At 44.3% G+C, this 19,530-nt stretch overlaps 1 protein-coding gene across 3 annotated transcripts in view; it reads right to left on the bottom strand.

Annotated features, from left to right (window-relative positions):
* The window catches only part of HACE1 (HECT domain and ankyrin repeat containing E3 ubiquitin protein ligase 1), a 123,038-nt gene that overhangs the window by 100,548 nt on the left and 2,960 nt on the right, over positions 1-19,530 (bottom strand). For all 3 annotated transcript variants that reach the window (XM_083176969.1, XM_083176967.1, XM_083176968.1), the window contains exon 3: positions 10,454-10,543. In XM_083176969.1, the coding sequence (XP_083033095.1) occupies positions 10,454-10,543 (90 nt within the window). The remainder of the gene's footprint in view (positions 1-10,453; positions 10,544-19,530) is intronic.

Below are 19,530 nucleotides of genomic sequence, written 5' to 3'. Positions count from 1 at the left end.
GGCATGGTATGTCCATCCCACCCAGGGCCTACGTAGAGACAGCAATCTATTTCCCTCCAGGTGGGTCTCAACCAGGCAGGTAATGTCTGAGCCATATTGCCGGACCATTTTAAGAACTAGGGAGCGTTTAACTCTATCGTTTAGTCCCCGGACGTTTCAGGTTAAAATATTAAGCTGCGTCATGTTGGGTTATAGAGTGTGAGAATTTGAATACAGTTACAAATCCCGTAGCCATCTCGGGGGACTGCATATGCCACAGTTATCACATCAGCAAACGCCCCACCCTCCTTATCCGGGCGTAGTGGCCAAATACACATTGCATGACAGGTGAATAGAAGAAGAAAGAAGAAAGAGGAAAACATAGAAAAAACAATCCAAACATAATACACCCCCTCCCTGTATACCTCCCCGAACTGTGGCATACTTATATCCCTAACCTCGTAACTACGAGACCAGAAAGGTCAAGAAAAAGAGAAAAAAAAAAACCCTAACTAGTCGTGAAGGCAATCAGTTAATAACTACCAATGCAAGCAGCAGGGCCCCCCAGCCATGTACTGGGCCTGTGGCTCACCTAGGGTAGCACATATTTAAGGAGGTACAGTATATAATAATAAAATCCCCCCCATAAAGCTAAGCAAAAGAGTATAACAGTAACATCACAGCTATGGTTATAATTACGCTGGCCAGACGTCGCTGATTCAAGCAGACATCTAGGCATGTCCCGGAGAATGTTCAAGGATGCCGCAACTTGTCCAGAGAGACACAGACCATGTCTAGCACCCGGCTACCTTTGGGGGTCAGGCTGGAGCCAGCTGTCGAGCGCCAGGTGCAAACCGGTCGAGCCAGGCTGCCACTTCTCGGGGGCTGCTGAAGAACTTCGTCTCGCCCTCCGCCACCACCCGCAGCCGGGCCGGAAAGAGCATGGAGTAGGGAAGATTCAAGTCGCGCAGCCTGCGCTTCACGGGAACGAATGAGGCCCTCTCCTTCTGCACCTCTATGGCGAAGTCAGGGAACGTAGAGATGGTGACACCATTCCTGATCATGGGGCCTTTGGTGCGGTTCAGCCTCAGAACCGAGTCGCGATCTTTGTAGTGCAGGAATTTGGCAATAAATGTTCTGGGAGGGGCCCCTGGAGGAAGCGGGCGGGTGGGAATCCTATGGGCTCTCTCAACCGCAAATTGGGGGGTTAAGGATTCCCTACCATACATCTCGATAAGCCAGGCCTCCAGGAATGATTCTGGTGTCTGGCCCTCCTCCCTCTCCGGCAGGCCGACAAATCGGACGTTATTTCTCCTCAAACGCCCCTCCATGTCCATAAGCTTATTCTGTATACCTGCGACCTGTTGCGTCAGGGTAGCAACTGTGGTCTACAGAGGATCAACTGTATCTTCCATCATAGAGACCCGCGTTTCCACCTCTCCTACACGTTCCCTGATGCGCTGCACGTCCTGCCTGAGCAGGGACAGGTCACACTGCACCTTCTCAATTTTATCTGATAAACGTTTCTCGGTGCCAGTGATAGCATCCAGGATTTGTTGAAGGGATGGGGGCGCAGGAGAGGCATCGTCAGGGGGGGCGTCAAGGTTAGCCGGGCCCTCAGGGTTTGGCACAGCATCCACCTGTGATGTTGATGGGCCTTGCGCCTCCTGTCCCCTTGCATATTTAGCCAGCTTTGCTGCAGAGGTGTTGTGATGATTCTGTTTCACCATGCTTAGGCAGTGTGGGTCGGCTTCACCCACTCCCCAGCCGGGATGCAATCAGGACAGCAGACTGTGCAGGGTATGAATAGAAGTTATAAGGTCGTGTGTAACAGAGGCTCCCTGCAGCAGTCACTGTCCTGTGGACATATAGCAGATCAGGCAGAATAGGTGAGCCGTCTGCACCCACTGATGACTGCCTCTCATGTAATTAAGGGGCCTGCCGTTTTAAAGATGGCCGCCGGGACACTGGGCTGTCTCCTGAACGCTGCCCGCTACAGCTCCAGCCAGCGACCGTCAGAGGACCCCCGCCGACCAGCTAAACAGCGCTGGGCGGGTGACTGGCAGCATGCACCTCTGTGCAGGGAATCGGCAGTGGGGGCGCGCACAGGCGGAGGTCCGCGAGGCGGCACGGGAGCCAGGCCGCAGTTCTCACCTCAGTCCGGCAGGACAGACGGGCAGTCGGCGCCGCCGGAGACAGTCAGGACGGCTGCGGCAGGTATAGCGGAGGTATAGAGGCGGCGGGGTATGGGGGAACTCAGCGTCACCCGGGCACAGGATGGGAATCAGGATTGCTGACCGGGGAGCTCCGGCTCAGCAAGTCTTACCCGCCTGCCGCCGTAGCCACGCCCCTCGGGACCTACTATATTTAATCCGCTTTGGACCAGTTCCCTTCTTCAAACATCAAACTCCCCATTTTATGGTTTATCTGGAACACAATTCTTAGGGACACCACCACCTGCTCAATCTTGGGACTCCAACTTGGGAGAGCCTAATACTCCAGCTTCTGGAATTACAATACAGGCTGCAACCCAGTCAGGTTTATGGATACCCATCGCATCCAGTACACCTCAAACTTTGATGTCTAAGGTGGGGACTAACACCATTGCCAAGGGAGCACTATAGGAACAAGCGGGACTGCAAATAAAAATACCACTTCTTTCTTTCCCAAGTCTTTCAATAGCTAATTCAATGAAGTTTTTCTTAATGATTTGATGCTATCAATGTACTGTATATGCATCAATTATATCACCTTTTTATCAATCTATTTTATTGAAAATTTTATATAATAAACAATTGTTTACTTTATAATGTAATACCCAACTGATCAAATTCTTTCTTTAAGCGCTCCACCCTTATCTTCTTTTTTCTATATATGCTATTTGTTTGGGAGTTGACCTTCCCTTATGTGAGAGCAGCTGGCCCAACACCCCAATCCATTGGCACCCACTCTCTTTTTTTACGTATGGGTGAATTACATTTATACTTTTGTGTTCTGCGTCACCCTGGGTTGCCTCGGGACACTTGCAGGGGTACCCCGGGTTGGTGGTCCAGGACAAATGTAAATTATTTATGGTTATTGTAATAGGCAAAACCAGTGCTGGTAGCTGCCAATCATAAACTATGTTTATGAACAAAAGTGAATTCTGTCCCTCCCCACATAATTAAACCTAAGGATGACATATAAACGCAATCTATTTAATATTTTTTCTAAATTTCCCATTAACAAACATTTGGCCTGGGGGTGCCTTGAAAAAAATTCTGATATGCCAGGGTGCTGCACCACTGGTCTAGCTATATCTATATTTGTATATCTATAGCTACAGCTGGCTGCTGGGAAAACTACATCTCCCAGCTGCCCCCTTCCCAGTGTAATGATGTAGGGAAGATCACCATCTTTACACAGGTGAATATATAACACCCAGTCATAGGCGCCGATTCTGTGGGTGCTCAAGGGCTTGAGCACCCACGGAAATTGATGAGCACCCACAGGGGCCCGAGTCGTGCTGCTGGGCCGCAGTTTTACTACTCATACCCGCTATATTATACAGCACACTTCCGTCCTGCACGCCGATAAGCATAGCAAACCGGTCCCCACCACACCCCGTGCACTCTTACGTGACCTCACGCACAGCAGCCAGGCGCCATCGCCCACCTCACGCTTCCCTCTCCCTCCACTGTGCGAACACACACTGTCTGTGTCCATCTCAGCCTGGGGCAGCTGCTGCAGCACAGTGCAAGGAGGCAGCTTGCTCACCCCAACAAGCGGAGCAGAGTAGGCTGGCAGGAGCGGGACCGGCATCTGAGTGTCCTGTCAGCTTCTAGTTTCTTCTTGAGGTGCCTGCATGGCCATGAGCTGACAGTCAATCTGTAAGGCTCATGTGAGTAAGGTCAGTAAATCCAGTGCACATTGCTCTACTGGACCCAAAATAATAGCTGGCCATTTATAAAACCAGAGCTTTTATTACAGCAGCCAGGGAATAAATACATTTATGTACCTGCACTGTGGGGGCATTTATGTATTTGGCACTCTGCTGCTTTCATTTGAATATTGGAGACAACTGTGCTGCGTAATAGGAATTGGTATTATTTTGTGACCACGCCTATTCCCCAAAAAGCCACTCCCCTATATTTTTGGCTTGAGCACCCACCAGCAAAAACATAAATCGGCACCTATGCACCCAGTTGTGGAATGGCGCCTATATTTAGTAAATAATGCCCATAAATATGGTGGTCCTGTATTCAGTGAAGCAACCGGAGATATTGTTCCAATATTTTTATTTTATTTTTATTTTTGTCCTTCAGCAAGTTGTACCAGCAGAAACAGCAGTGTAAAAAAACGTCCCGGGACGTGTCTTTACACCTAATGTCTGTCTACCCAATGATCCATACAAAACTAAATTTAACGAGTGGTTCAATAAAAGGATATGCAACCTTGAATGAGTGCTTGAATAACAACATATGCAGTAAACTTTATGTCCTAAGGAAGAGTGTATCATTACATTGAGGTATATAAATGGAAAGATGTACATTAGTACTGGAGTAACCTTCCATTTTAAGGTTTTAAATGAAAGCAACCTATTGCTGATGTTACAGACATAAGGTAAAAGGATGACAGGAGAAACCACTTTGTGCTAAATATAAATCTGCCATAGATGTATCAGGTATAACCAGTTCTGTAAGAAATCTACTTTAGTTTTTATATCCATGGTTACATTTCAGGGGAACAGAACAATGGTCATTATAGCCTCTTTCAAGGTTTGGCTGCACATATATTACAGTAGGAGGTAGCACACTATTTCTCCTATGCAACTCTATGGTGTGCAAGGAAAACTCAGCTATGTTGTTTTCCACAGTATGCCATTCAAAAATGATATGACCATTACCTACAGATGTGTCCTCATACATCTAGCCTCAATACCCCAAGCAGCAGGAGATGTCTGGCGAGCCGCCAGGTCCCACTTGATTCTGCCAGTGATAGTCCTCTTTTGGGGGGGGGGATAATTAGTTGCACCAGGAGACTGCTGATAATTTGATACATGTCACTTGTATATCTGTGCGCCGCAGAGTCTGATTATGAAGCACAACTGAACTCGGCATGGATAAAAAGCAGAGGTCACTACATTGTACTCCCCCACCACACCGTACTACAACTAAGACACACTGGTTCTGATTCAGTAAAGCTCGATAAGCAGCAGTAGTTCACTTAGCAAGCCCCTTAACACCACCTGACTAAATGTCCGCCCCCTTCCCCCAACGAATCCCCATCAAATGATTTCTCTCCCCTTCGAAAATAGAAGTCAGTCTAGACTGACTTATTTCCTTCTGTGTCCACCAAAGAGGGGGTGGGCACTGTTGTCATGTGATGTCAGCCACACGCTCAATGTCCGCCCAGGCCCACCCCCTCTGGAGCGAACGGATTCGTTCCAGGGGTATGCACATGTACAGACCCCCCACCAAAGGAGCAAAAGAGAGGGGGGTTGACCAATCGCACTGGTAGAATTGCAGATTAACCCCTTGTTTAATTCGATGTAATCGTTTGATTGTATTGGGGTGTGCTGCCACTTCAACAGTAATTGGACAGTAATTGGAGGAGAAGAAAAAAGACTGTTATGTGCGTGGCGCACCAATACTGTAGATCAAGAACCATTCATAAAATATAACCTTTATTTGTTTATGTTTAAGACTGCGACATATAAAAACAATTACCATAGAGGTAAAGAAAGAGACAGAATGTTTTTAAAAGAGGGGATATGTATCCTCTCACAATAAACCCCGATGTCCAGTTCCCTTTAGTAGTGTTTGATTAGGTGCGTGTTAGTGTGTATCTTACAGTGTGTATCCACTCAGTAGGAACAGATCTGTTACAATTTTCACTTTATCAACTTAGTTACTTTTATTTAGTCAGTGTTCATTTGTATCACAGATGGTTCAAACAGTTGGGCAGATATCATTTAGGGCAGTAGGGTTCGTATATCAGATTAGGTCCATTCACATAAAGCAAATGCTGCATGATATTCCCACCAATATTGTGCAGTGTGTAGCACAGTCTTATAAATCTGACAGTTGACAGGGTTAGTGAGTCGCGCTTAAATAATGCGCTATGTCCAACATTAGATTGTGCCTGTCATAACTGTTTATAGGAACAAACCGGCTATAAGTGATGTTGCCGTTTGAAAAGTTCCTATTTGCAGGGACTGTGGCTAGTGTGTGTGCCGACGTTCCCGGCTGTGCTGGCAGCGCGTCGGTGCCTGCGGGGAGATCACAGTCAGTAGCAAGGCTGTGACTCTCACTCTCGCAGACCCGTGTCACGCTCCGTTACACACACTGCGCTTACAGAGAGAGACGCACCGGCCGGGTGTTATCTTGTGCATTGGCGTGCTGTGATCACACCTGAGTCTTGGGATAACGTGGTCAGGGTCTGACTCCACGACTCCTATCAGATGCGCTCTCTGTGAGTGGAGACCCTATACATCAATCAAAATACATTTCAGGGGGGGAAGGGGACATGGGGTAGTTTAACACACTAAGTGTGTCTGGTCAACACGCGTGTCGCCACCAGCTTCATCAGGACCTTGATCTATTGGTGCGCCATGCACATAACAGTCTTTTTTCTTCTCCTCCAATTACCCCCCACCAAAGGAACCCGCCTGATTTTGCGGTGTTCCAAATGGTAAAGAATCAGGCCCACTGTTGGCAAAAAAGGCACCTAAATCTCATTGCAGCAAAGATGTATGAGGACACATCTGTAGCCTGCTATTTGAACTGCCTTCCTTTCAGGTAAGAAGAAACTTAGTATTTTGCTATTGTTTATTTTGCATAATATCTGAAAATGGTCACACATTACAAAGGGGTATAAGTAATAAGGTCAGTGTTTGCTGTAAGTGCAGGATGTATGTGCGAATGCTGCTTTAAAAACATGGCCATTCTCTGCCTACATCCTGTGCCTCCAGCAAACTCTGACCCTGTAACATATACCCTAAAAAGTGTGTGAAGGTGGTGATTTCAATAAGAAGAATCAATACACAAATTTAAATTCATACTTCCCAAAGCAATTAAACTTATGTGGAGAGTAGGTCCGCAACACAAAATTGCTAAAATTGAAGACCATGAATTATAGAAAAGAGAATGACATTCTAAAGGGCTAAAGGTCTTCATATAAACACAGTTCCTGGTCTACTACATTTTATTTTCACATGGTTACAGAATTTGTACGGGATATCATATCCTATAAAAGTTCTAGCACAAAAAAGGTGCCCATACAATTATCCAATTTGGGCCGATTTCTATGTCCAATCCAAATTGGATGTGTTTGACATCCCCTCAGACCCAATGTGTGGTCCCATGCGTATTGGGTCGGAGTGGGGAGGTCAGATGGGATCCACATCAAATCTATTGGATCGGACCCATCAGTGGCAGATCGCTGGTGCTTTTTAGCAATGTGTCGGTCTGATCCGAAGGTGTGAGCAGCAGCAGGGTCCGTGAGGCGGGGGGTGGGCAGCGCAGGCTGGGAGCTTGTATCAGTATTTGCTGGGCGGTGGGACGGGAAGCGCAGCTGAATTTGAAAAAATAATTTTGAAAAGACTGGCTGGACACTGATTGGCTGAGAAAATTCAGAAAGATTTTCGCATCTTGTAGCATTTTAATAAAATCTAGGTGGAATGTTTGCTACTTGATACCTAGCTAGTCAAATAGAGATACTGGATTATACCCACACTTTTCTTCCAAGCATGTACTCAATTCTGGAAGGTGAACACTAAAATAAAAACTACCACATCTAAAAACAAAACAGAAAAAGATAATCTGGACAACAGAAAGAAGGAAGGATGTTTCCTCCACTGGCGCTCACAATAATAAAAACTATACATCTCTATAAAGGAATGGGCGAATACTCTTCTCCGCCTCTATAGGTTTTCAGGTGATACAGATGGACCCGCACTCAGCGTTTCCGCCAGCGCGCCTTGGCAAGGGGTTAGGCGCACCACTTTCGTTGTGCACTCAGGTGCGCGCCATACAATATACATGCAATACATATCGCCTAATGCTCCACCAATCTAGCAGCGAATTGATACCACAGATGGAACCGTGCCATTCACCAAGAATGGGATGCGCTTACGTATGAGGCGCGCTTATTGTACTTATGAGACACTCGTGCACCTCATTCCCATGAACATCACTACGGCTCCAACTGTATTCATACTGTATGTATGAGATGCTACTACACCTCCTACCTGTGAACATCTCTGCGGCTCCAACTGTACTGTACAAGCTTGGGCATATGGGCCATGTAGTGTCCCGGTTCCCTAGGCAAATAATACCTGCGGCCTGCAGTTCACATAGCTTTTGAGTCGATTGTCCAATTACTCTTGGTCCCTTAAAAAGTTGGAGGCACATATAGAAACCGTTGTAATTCCTACACCATTCACCTGATTTGGATGTATATACCCTCAAATTAAAAGGCGAAAGTCTGCAGTTAAAGAACATCTTGTTTGGTTCATTTCAAGTCCATTGTGGTGGTGTATAGAACCCAAAATATGAGAATTGTGTCTGACTGTACTTTAAGTAATTTCACAGACGGATCATAAACGTTATCCAATGACACTGCAATACGATATTTTCCCAAAAAAGGAAGAAAACTGTTTTATTCACATAAAATCCAACACATATACAATCCAATACATAACAAAAACAACTGAAGGGACGTATAGTTTATATTATTGTTGTGAGCGCCAGTGGAGGGAACATCCATCTTTCTGGTGTCCATTTATGCTAGGTGGGGGCTAACATTTCTGGTTGATTCCTATCACAGGATGCTCTGCCTGCTCCCTTTTAAATTTCTCATATCTTTGAGAAAAAGATAATCTGTTGCATTGCATGCACTAGCAATAGTCCCTTATTAGGAGAGTCTTAAGCTTGACATACACTTGTGCCACTTCTCCCCGATCCCCCTTTGAGTCACCAGGGATCTTCCCGGGCAGCATAATCGCTTCTGCAGCCTATGCAATTTGCAGGCTCCAATGGGCATTGCTTCGGGCCTGCTCTCAATCACATGTAATTTAGACGCTTTTTATTTGAATGATTGCCACAATCACATGAAAAGAGCCCAAACTGCATGTGAATCGCCTAGTGCAGGGGTCCTCAAACTATTTAGTTCTGGGACCCCATCAGACAATAAAAATAATTACGGGACCCCAGAAAGTTACTGCAGAAGGTCATTACATCACATGTGTAGTCAGTAGACAGCACATACATGGCAGCATTGTGGAGGCACAGAGTGATGCTAGGAGTCTGAAGTAACAGACAATGCAACAGGTTTTTCAGACTTCTTGAATCAATGATTAATATTAGAAAAGTCATCATCCTGATGGTCAGCAACATGGAGTCGCGACCCCATGCTGAGAAGGTCGGGACCCACTTTGGGGTCAGGACCCACAGTTTGAGAACCGCTGGCCTAGTGTATGGGCATCTTTAAACGTTCACTCAACTGAGAATTCTAGCACTAGATAATTGGTAAGGGTACTTACTACATTTTGAAAATTAATTTATATTATAATAATCCAAGGGTTCTCAAATTTGGTCCTCAAACAGTTCACGTTTTCCAGGTCAGTCTGCTGGTGCACTCATTAACACATTTTAAAAGATCTACTGGTGGAGCTAATTATTTCACTTGTGATTCTGTGAGGAGACCTGCAAAACAAGCACTGCGTGGGGTCCTGAGGACCGAGTTTGAGAACCTGTGCAAAAAGCATTACTACTATTTTCTAATACCCCAATTGCTAGGCAAAAATTATCAAATTAAAACCGAATATGTAAGTAAACATAAAATAAAAGTAAATAAAGATTAAAATGTGTTGTTGGTCAGAATATAAATATGGTGTAATTGTGAATAACAGACACTAATGTGTGGCATAACTAGAATAATGTGGTGTACACATAGTTCGATTTGGTCTATTTTTCTATTGATTTTTAGCAAAATCAAATGGAAATCGAATGAATTTGATTTACATTCTATCAAAATCGAATACAAAAATAGACTGTGCAGGCAAGACTATATATATAGTACAGATCTGTACTATATAGTCCAAATCAAATGAATTTCCCTTGCCATGCGATTCGATCCGGATCGAATCAGGATTAAATAGCAAGGCAATCGCACCATGTGTACACCCCTTAAGAGGAACTTCTGTGTTCTGTAACGTTTCAAATGCATACTACTGTGTAGTGTAACGTGAACAAGGTTGCACTACTGTCAGTCGTAAATTCAGTGAAGGAAGGGGAATGGGCAGACCAAAACCAGATTTGCCCATGGTGACAAAAAGCATAGATTGAGCCCTGCTTAAACTCACTGGAGTGTATCCAACAGCAGAAAATAATTTTTTGTTATTTGTTTAGGTAATCAACCAAGGAATCCAAATTCAGTTTCTGCTTTACATTTACCAGAAAACAAATATCAGTATCAACTAATCATATCTTACTTGGCAGCGATGTGAAGTAAACTTCTTTTAACTCTGCCGAAGGCATAGTTGACGTCAAATTTAGAATTTGAGAGCAGCTCTGATACAGATCTTGAGGACAAAAAAAAAAAAAAAAGTCACCATTAATATCAAATACAGTGGCACAATATAAAATAATTTTTACGACTGCGAACACACACATAATAAAATATATATACTACCTAATGGTAATCTAATCAGAAACACCTGCAGGTGCATTCCACAGAGCTGCTTGTGGACAGAGGAGGCAGGAGGCAGAAAAGCGCTCTGTTGTTTGAAGTCCATGCTCATCGGCTGGTGTGTGTTGCTACTGAGTGACATCACACATGACTTGAAGCTACTGTAGGTGATCAGCGGCTCGGTAATAGGGGTGATATATAGGGTACAATACTGTTGTCTTTTGGACTGAGGAGGCTCTCTTGACTTGCTGCCTGTGACTTGGAAGTGACGATTGAACGTGACATACACATATATATATATATATATATATATATATATATATATATATATATATATATATATATACATATATACTAGTTCAACCTGGTATAGATATCCATTGCTGATTTGGTAGGTTCTGGTATTTTACAGACAAATTATATTTCTTATTTGTACCCATGGATGTTTTTCTCCAGTAAATGTTTGTCCAACTTTGCCTTGAACGCATTTAATGAGCCAGCCCTTACCACCTCTCTGGGAAGAGAGTTCCAGAGTTTGACTGTTCTGACCGTAAAGAAATTCTTTCTACTAGCTGAATGAAATCTTTTTTCTTCTAATCTATACTCATGCCCTTGCGTCCTAGATTCCTTTCTAGTAGAAAAGAGGGTGTGTGACAGTTCCTTATATTGGCCCTTGATATACTTGTACAGGTTGAGCATGTCCCCCCTTAAACGTCTCTTTTCCAATGTAAATAGTCCCAAATTGCTTAATCTCTCCCCGTAGCTTAAATTCTCCATTCCCCTAATAAGCTTTGTTGCTCGCCTTTGGACTTTTTCTAATTCTATGATGTCCTTTTTATAGTGTGGGGCCCAGAACTGTACTCCGTACTCTAGGTGAGGTCTCACCAATGCTTTATATAGTGGCATAATTACCCTTGAGTCCCTAGTTTCCATTCCCCTCTTAATACATGCCAGAATTTTGTTGGCCTTTTTTGTAGCTACATTACAATGGGCACTACATCCTAGTTTGCTGTGTATTTGGACTCCTAGATCCTTTTCAAGTATGGATATATATATATATATGTGGTGAACTCCAGCTGCATGCTACTGCTCCTGAGCCCATTATTGTGGAAATTCTCTTCCAACAAAAGTCCCTAAAAACAACCTCATTGACTTTGAGAAAAACTTTTTTTTTCTCGAGTGATTGGGATATTCCCGAATATTATCTAGAATTGTTCATCTGTGGATACCACGGTATAGGACAACCATAGTGTAACTGTATCTGTGTCAATCAAGTCATCGAATGCCCCTGATGAAGTCACGTAGTTGACGAAACGCGTTGGGCCTGCTGTTGTATTGGAATATTATACATTATGTCAATTGTTTTTTCATCTAATGACTATGGATGCCTTAAATCTTAAGGGACTAAAAGGCTGATTCAGACCTGTTCATTACAGGCCGAATTCAACCCTGTCTCCGAAGGTCATGGTTTGCGCATCCACAAATAGTCGCATAAACAAACCCTGGGAGCGAACGATGGGAGGGAAGGCGGCTGGGGCAGAGGATGCCCAACGTTTTATAGGTGGTGTAAAGCACCAAAACCAGAGTTAGGTTACTTCCAGCAACCAGTGGAGTGAGCAACAGCTACAATTGTATGTTTATCCTAGATATTGGCAGCAGAAGACATCTATGGGAGGAGGTAAGCCGAGTACACGTCTGTTCCAGGGATAATAGCAGTGTTTTGCCTCTTGACAAAGGTTCCCAATGGAATTGGAGTGTTGACACTAGACTTTGTTACTGCCGTGATGAAGTTTGACCGAATAAGCTGAATCTCTGGATAGGATATTGGTAAATGCATTTTTCTGTGCATTAGATTATGTTTTAGGAATATTTACAAACAGTTTCATAGACGCTTAGACATTTCAACTTTAAAGTTTTGCATTTGTATAAACTTATTTATATATAATATTAGATTACAATGATAAAGTGATTAAGTATGGTTCTGGGATGCTGATTTAGTCTTATTTTGGGAAAGATGTCAAATACATAAGAAGTCACAAAAATATGCTCCACATATGTCTTGGTTTTGTACCAGTCCATTATGGATATATCTCGGCTCGACTACTGCAACATTCTCCACACTGGCATCCCATGGGGAGCAAGCTAAGAGCTCGCTCCCCTCCAGTCTGTTCTCATCTCTGCAACCAGAATTTACTTCCTCTCCTAACGCTCCACTTCTGCCAAGCCACTTCAAGACAATGGTCTCTGGCTTCCATTCCTCAACAAAATCTTCTTCAAACTCATCACCCTAAAATACAAGGCTCTGTCTAACTGTACTGATCCCTCCATCTAATTTTCCATATACTCCCTCCCACCCCCTCCAGTCAGCCAATGACCATCACCTCTCTTCTTCCCTGGTCACTTTATCCCATGCATGTATCCAAAATTTTGCCTGTGCTACCCCCCTTCACAAGAAAAAGCTCCCTCGATTTATTATACTTTCCCTGACCTTGCAACGCTTCAAACAGACACGGATAACCCACCCTTCGCCAAAACCAAGCACCAAGGCTTCATGTATTGGCCATTCCTATCATGTTCCCTTCCTGCCTTAAGGCCTCCTTACCTGCACCATATGCCACCTGTTTCTCCCTCACTCTAGATCATGGCTGGGCAATTGCGGCCCTCCAGATGTTGAGGAACTACACATCCCAGCATGCCTTGCATCAGTTTCATAGCAAAACTAATGCAAAGCATCCTGGGATGTGTAGTTCCTCAACATCTGGAGGGCCGCAATTGCCCAGCTCTGCTCTAGATTGTAAGTTCCTTGGAGCAGTGTCTTCTTCGCTACTGTTTTCACACAGCTGTCTCCTACTTAGCTACCATCTAAAACTGCAGCTTTTATCACGTGCAATCCTACCCCTGGTAGTATGTGGAGAAGTAATTTGCTTCCCTACATTTCAGCTGTATGGTATACTGAGGATTGCAGTGTTAATTGTTACTTGTGCACTGTTTCAGTTTTTCAGTTACTGGAATGTTTAATTCTGTGTACCCTGTATTGTTTTACGGTGTGCTATATGTACAGCGCTGCAAACCACTTGTGGCACCTTATAAATAAATGTAGAAGAAGAGAAAATAAATACACCTCAAATTTATGATCTGCACTATGGAAATATGCAATCACGGCTGTCAGTCCCTCCCTGGCCCGTTTGTGGTTTGCCCAACAGCAAATCAGCAGGGAGGATTCAATGTCCCGCTTGCCTATCGGCGAAAAGGGAGCGTGTCTGCATAAACGGCTGTGGATTATCTATATCGGGCTGGGATTGCGACAATCGGGCCTGACAGCTTTTAAAGTTGAGCTCGTTCTGCCGTGAGGCCTCTTCAATGCTGTCGGTAAAGACAGCAATGAATAGGGCCCCTCCACTATTTCCCCCGTTGGAAATAGGGGGGTATGCAATCCTCCGCTGCTAAGTCAGAAACATGTCACCCGACAAAAATGTCTCTACTACAAGTGGCAATTGTTCATGTAATTCTCAATATGGATAATGTTCAAAATGTGCTTTTTCATTAAATATTTGAATACGGTTTCAAGCTTTATTTAAAATTTAACAACATTTTCACAATGGTTACACATTTTGAATACACTACATTTTGAGAGATCCCAGAAAATAAATTTTTGGACTTTGGGGCCTATTTATCAATATGAACTGGTTGCACTAGTTTTCAAACAAAATCATACCAGAAAAACATAGCCGGTAGAGCAGTTACAATAAGCAGCCACTAAACAACTACACTTTTCCATTTGAAACATTTTACAGTACAGGTTGAGTATCCCCTATCCGAAATGCTCTGGACCACGAGCATTCCGGATAGGGGAATTTTTCGGTTTTTGGAATACATTTTTTTAGGCATATTTACCTGTCCCCTGATGGTGTCCGGTGGTCCTTCGGCGTCCACGCAGTCCCCGGGCGTCCACAGCAGGCCTCCGGCATCTTCTCTGGGTCTCCAGCGGTCCCAGGAATGCATTGTGCGTGTGTGCGCGCGCTACGGTGATGTCACCGGCGCGTGCGCACACTCGCGCAATGCATTCCTGGGACCGCTGGAGACCCTGGAGAAGATGCCGGAGGCCTGCTGTGGACGCCCTGGGACTTGGTAAGTATGAAAAGAGGGTTAGGGGGGGGGTTAAAAAAAAATTTTGAATGATTCCAAAAACCACGGTTTTTGGAATAATTCGGATAAGGGATGCACGGATACGGGATACTCAACCTGTACCAGGTTCTGTCCAAGCAATGATTGTTTTTTCATGTGTGACCTTACTATACTGTTTACACTAAATAGTAGTTAAATTCAGTATATTAGTATAAATATTGTGAATATACCTACTGTACATAGTTTATCTAGTAGCTTATCTTATTTTGAGGCTATTCAAGAAAGATAATTAACCAATTCAGAAGGAGCTCAGAACAGTTGTGCTGCAAACAGACGGGATGATTAAAGCCCCATATCTAATGGGGCGATTTCAGGACATTTTCTAAGCGATCTGGCTTAATTTGACAAGATCGCTTAGAAAATACCACTACATTGCTCCGCGTGTAGCGGTCATAGCGATAGCGATGCGTAGCCCCACGCGTCTCTAAAATCCAGCATGCCCGATAAATCTAGTTGGATCGCGAGTCAGAGACAGTGTTCACACCGGAGAATACTGGCCCTGACAGATCGCTCAACAAACATCGCAGACACATCACTGTTTCAGCGCTGTGTGCTGAGCGATGTAGCATACATCAATTAGATGAATTGCACTTCTTAATTACTTATCACAGCAAAAATATTTATAAGTCAATATTTAATATAAATGTTTTTATCTACAGTCTACAAACTTTCAAGCGTTCCCTGAAAACTCACCTCTTCTGTCAAGCTGATCATATTCCAGAACCCCCACATAACCTCCAGTAGTATTCATATCTAATTGCATCCCATCAGGATGGTCTTGCAATCTTGTGGGACTGCCATGCTATGGAATTCTATCCTAATGTATCCTCCTATTATCCCTATAGATTGTAAGCATGGCCCTCCTACAAAATGGAGCTGGGCTCATCCAGGCAGGGGCTGGCGAAACGTTCACAAGCTTCCGCCAGGGGGCGCGCGCGCACAAGACTCTTGCGCGCCCCATAGCAACGGAGCTCCCCCTGGGTCCCCGCCGCCGCTGGTCCCCATCGCCGCCCTGACCCCACCCCACCCCTAACCCTGCCCATCTCCATGAAGCGGAGACGGGCAGGATGCCACTGCACAGCCTCCGAAGGATTGGGACGCGCTTGTGACGCACACGTGTCCCAGTTCAATGTAGTCCCTGTCCGCCGGCGCTCGCCAGAGGGAAGGTTCTGGCGGGCGCCGAGCAAAGCTGACAGGAGCTACATCTGTACCTCTATGTCAGCTTGTTACTACCCAGTTTGTTTTATCACTTTCCTACTATAAAGCGCAACGGAATTTGCTGCGCTACATAAGAAAATGTAAATAAATAAATGATATAATCAGCGGTCATACAGTTAGTTTGCATAGAAAAGTAGAATAAAAATACATAATAGAGTACGAGGTAAAAAAGTATATATTAATTGCGTGGATAATAAAATCAAATTGAGTATCAATGGTTGAGGTTATTATGAGCAGCGCTGTGTGCTGAGCGATCTAGCAACGCTCAGCAAAATCTCTACGTGTGTAGGCCCCGTAAGAGCTCGGACTAGATCACTTAGAAACGAAGCATGGATCACACCATGTGTATGGCCCCCGGCGGCGGCGATGCTCGGTCCCATGTGTCGCTATCGCCTGACTAGATATATAGTATATATCTAGTGATTGCCAGTGTTCTCTCTATAGAGAACACTGGCCATGACAGATCGCTCTGCACAGATCGCTGGTGCAGCTCTGTGAGCTGAGCGATCTGTGCTTAACGGCATCACTAAGAACGGATGCTCAGTCGCCCAGTGTGTATGGGGCATAACTTCCATATACCAGGGATAATGTATAGCAGAAACTTTTTCCCTTCTGTTCAAACGCTCAACTCACAAAAGAAAATTATCTGCTAGAGAGCCTACGGTACATGATCTAACTGATGGGTTAGTAAAATAGCAAAACAATGTCCAATATAAATAAATAACATTTTACATAATATGAGCTACTCAATTCTGTGCGTTTCCATTCACAAACTAGGAGATCAATAGCTGAAATGCATATTGAACAATGGATACAGTACATATTAAACCAAAGCACAAAGTATAGCTGAACTGAGAGCCGTTATGTGAACATCGGCATTGCGTACAAACATGAATTAGGCTCTGAGCTGTGTCTGGGAGCGGAAGGCATCTAGAAGGAAAAAGCTTTTACAAAAGAAAAGAAAAAACTGGTATTAAAAGGTGGTCTAGCTAAGAAACCCAAGCACAGCTATATAAACTGTATTGCAATAGATTCAGCTATAGAGGAAGAAATCCTTGCAAACCAGGAAGTACAAAGAAAGGTGCGGTATTTACATCTGGTAAATCAAGGTCTCTCAGCCCATAAAGAGTCTATAATACGGTATGTCACTGGAATTCAGTAGATACCTTATATTTGGTGCAAAGAGGGGACATATGAAAAACCTCTTCAAGCATTTTGTTATTTTTAGTAAGCGAAAGTCTACTTTAGAGCTAATAGACAAAAAGGTAACTGTTTACACACTATACAATGTAACAAACATTGTTTGTTACAATTTCACTAAATCCCAGAACACACTGTATAAAGCAAACACACTATGCCATCTTCCAAAGAACAGCTAGATGCACAAAAAGTATTTTAGTTATACCGCTTTCAGACCGCACTCCGAACACTTATTGCCGTGTTCGCGGGGCCTAAACACGGGTCACGGTGCGGTCTGAAAAGGCCACCACGGGTCGAGCAACACGGGTGTTCAACCCTGGTAATTACCAGGGTTGAACACGGCTATGACCCGTGTCAAGTGCAGTGTGAACGGGTGCCTGGGTCGAGCGACCCGTGTCCCGTTCACAGTATGGAGGAGGCAGCACTGTCAGCTCCAAGTACTGCCTCCTCCCGAGCCCCCGATGACGCGCCGCCGCCCAGCACCGCCCCATGTGACGTCACCGACTCGGCAATATGCCGTGTCGGTGTCGGAACTTTCAGACCGCATTGCCGTGTTGCTCTGGGGATAGGACCCGTGTCCTAATCCCGTGTGCGACACAGCATTTGCGGTCTGAAAGTAGTATTACTAATACCCCTTTCACACCAGAAATGCAGAGACAAAGGGACATTCCCGGGTTGGGACCAATTCACACATACTTTTGAAGCAGGGACAACCCGGGTCGGCACCTTTCACACTGAACCCGGGATGTCCCTGCATTTCTATGAGAATAGCATTGAAAATGGCCTTTTTTAGGCTCACATTAGATTATTGATTATTAATAATTAAGACACAAAACATTTGTAGTGTTTCAGCCTTTGTTTACTTGTATAAAACAAATTAAAAGGCATATGAAAGCATCTTCCCCTCTAATGATTAATAGCTCTCTCACCTCCTCATTTGTCCAAGACATGGCACATTACAGGCTTTCAGGGTTTAAAACACACTTCTGGGGTCTGTGGTGCTACAGAACATGCACACTGTCTCCCTGCACGCTGTATGCTGTCCTTGAAAAAGCTGCTGAGAGCAGCGAAACGCGTTGGTGCGCCCCTGCATGACCTGATCACCCCTCAAAATTTGACACCCACGGTCCTTCTCTATTGGTTACCACACCTTCTATCAGGAGAATCCACTCCTGGAAAATCTGTTTTCCATCATCCTAACAACTCAGTGAGCGGAACACCAGAGATACCCATATCCCCATCCGAGGCTTCGATCCATCTGGAGGTACGCCACCTCCTTAACAAGCCCGTTTGGGGCCACAGAGGTCCAGTGTTCCCCCGAGTACCACAATACCATCTTTGGTACCATCAATATGGATTACAATACCTGCATTACAAAGTGAACTGGCCCCTCACTTTGCTACATACTGCACGGAAAAAACGACATCTCCAGGTGTGGACATAGACATCCAATCTCACAATTTCTACAAAAATCTCCAGGTGTGGACACATCCATCCAATCTTACAATTTCTACAAAAATCAAGATCCGTTTAACTGGACCGAACTGTCCTACCGTCTAAGGGTGACTATATGATCAGGGTCTATTTTAACTATTTTTTAATGTTGTTTTATTTTGATATTTTTTATACTTATGTGAAAAAGTTATAATAAATTGTCTTATCTTTTTTTACCACACACCCGACCTTTTTTGTTCATGCTTATACTAATTCTGAATCATCTTGTGTAAAATACCCATTCCTCCACAATTCAGCGCAGTCAACCACCCCCCCTTTTTTTGCCTGTCTCTGGGTGTGTCTGTGAGTGTCTACCACAACAGGAAGTTGCCCTGCTAGCAAATCAGCACTAGCAGAGGCAACACGGGAAGCAGGGACATGTCCCTGCACCTTTCACACCAGCCAATAACCCTGGAAGGACCCGGGAGCAACCCTGCTACCTAGCAGGGTTGAATTGCCGGCAAATTAACCAGGGAATTTGTCCCTGGAACCTTTCACACCAGAGCTATGTTTAAAAATGTAAAAATGGCACATCAAGTGCCAAATCATATGTAGCCCTCCTAAGAAGCAGCTGGGAAAGTTAAAGGGAAATCAGGTCTGACTTGTTCCTCGGACAAGTCAGACTTTTGTATGGGGACCTTAACCCTTTGAATGCCAACATCTGTGAGAGATGTGCAAAATTTCAGCTAAAAATGTAAGCATCACTCACATTTGGTATATAAATTAAAATAAACAATGTGCAAAAAAAAAAAGATTATATATCCTAGGTAAACATGAAAAGGT

This window comes from Crinia signifera, chromosome 3 (assembly GCF_055691185.1).
Source record: "Crinia signifera chromosome 3, ASM5569118v1, whole genome shotgun sequence".
NCBI lineage: Eukaryota > Metazoa > Chordata > Amphibia > Anura > Myobatrachidae > Crinia > Crinia signifera.
This window is presented reverse-complemented; position numbering and strand designations above follow the sequence as displayed.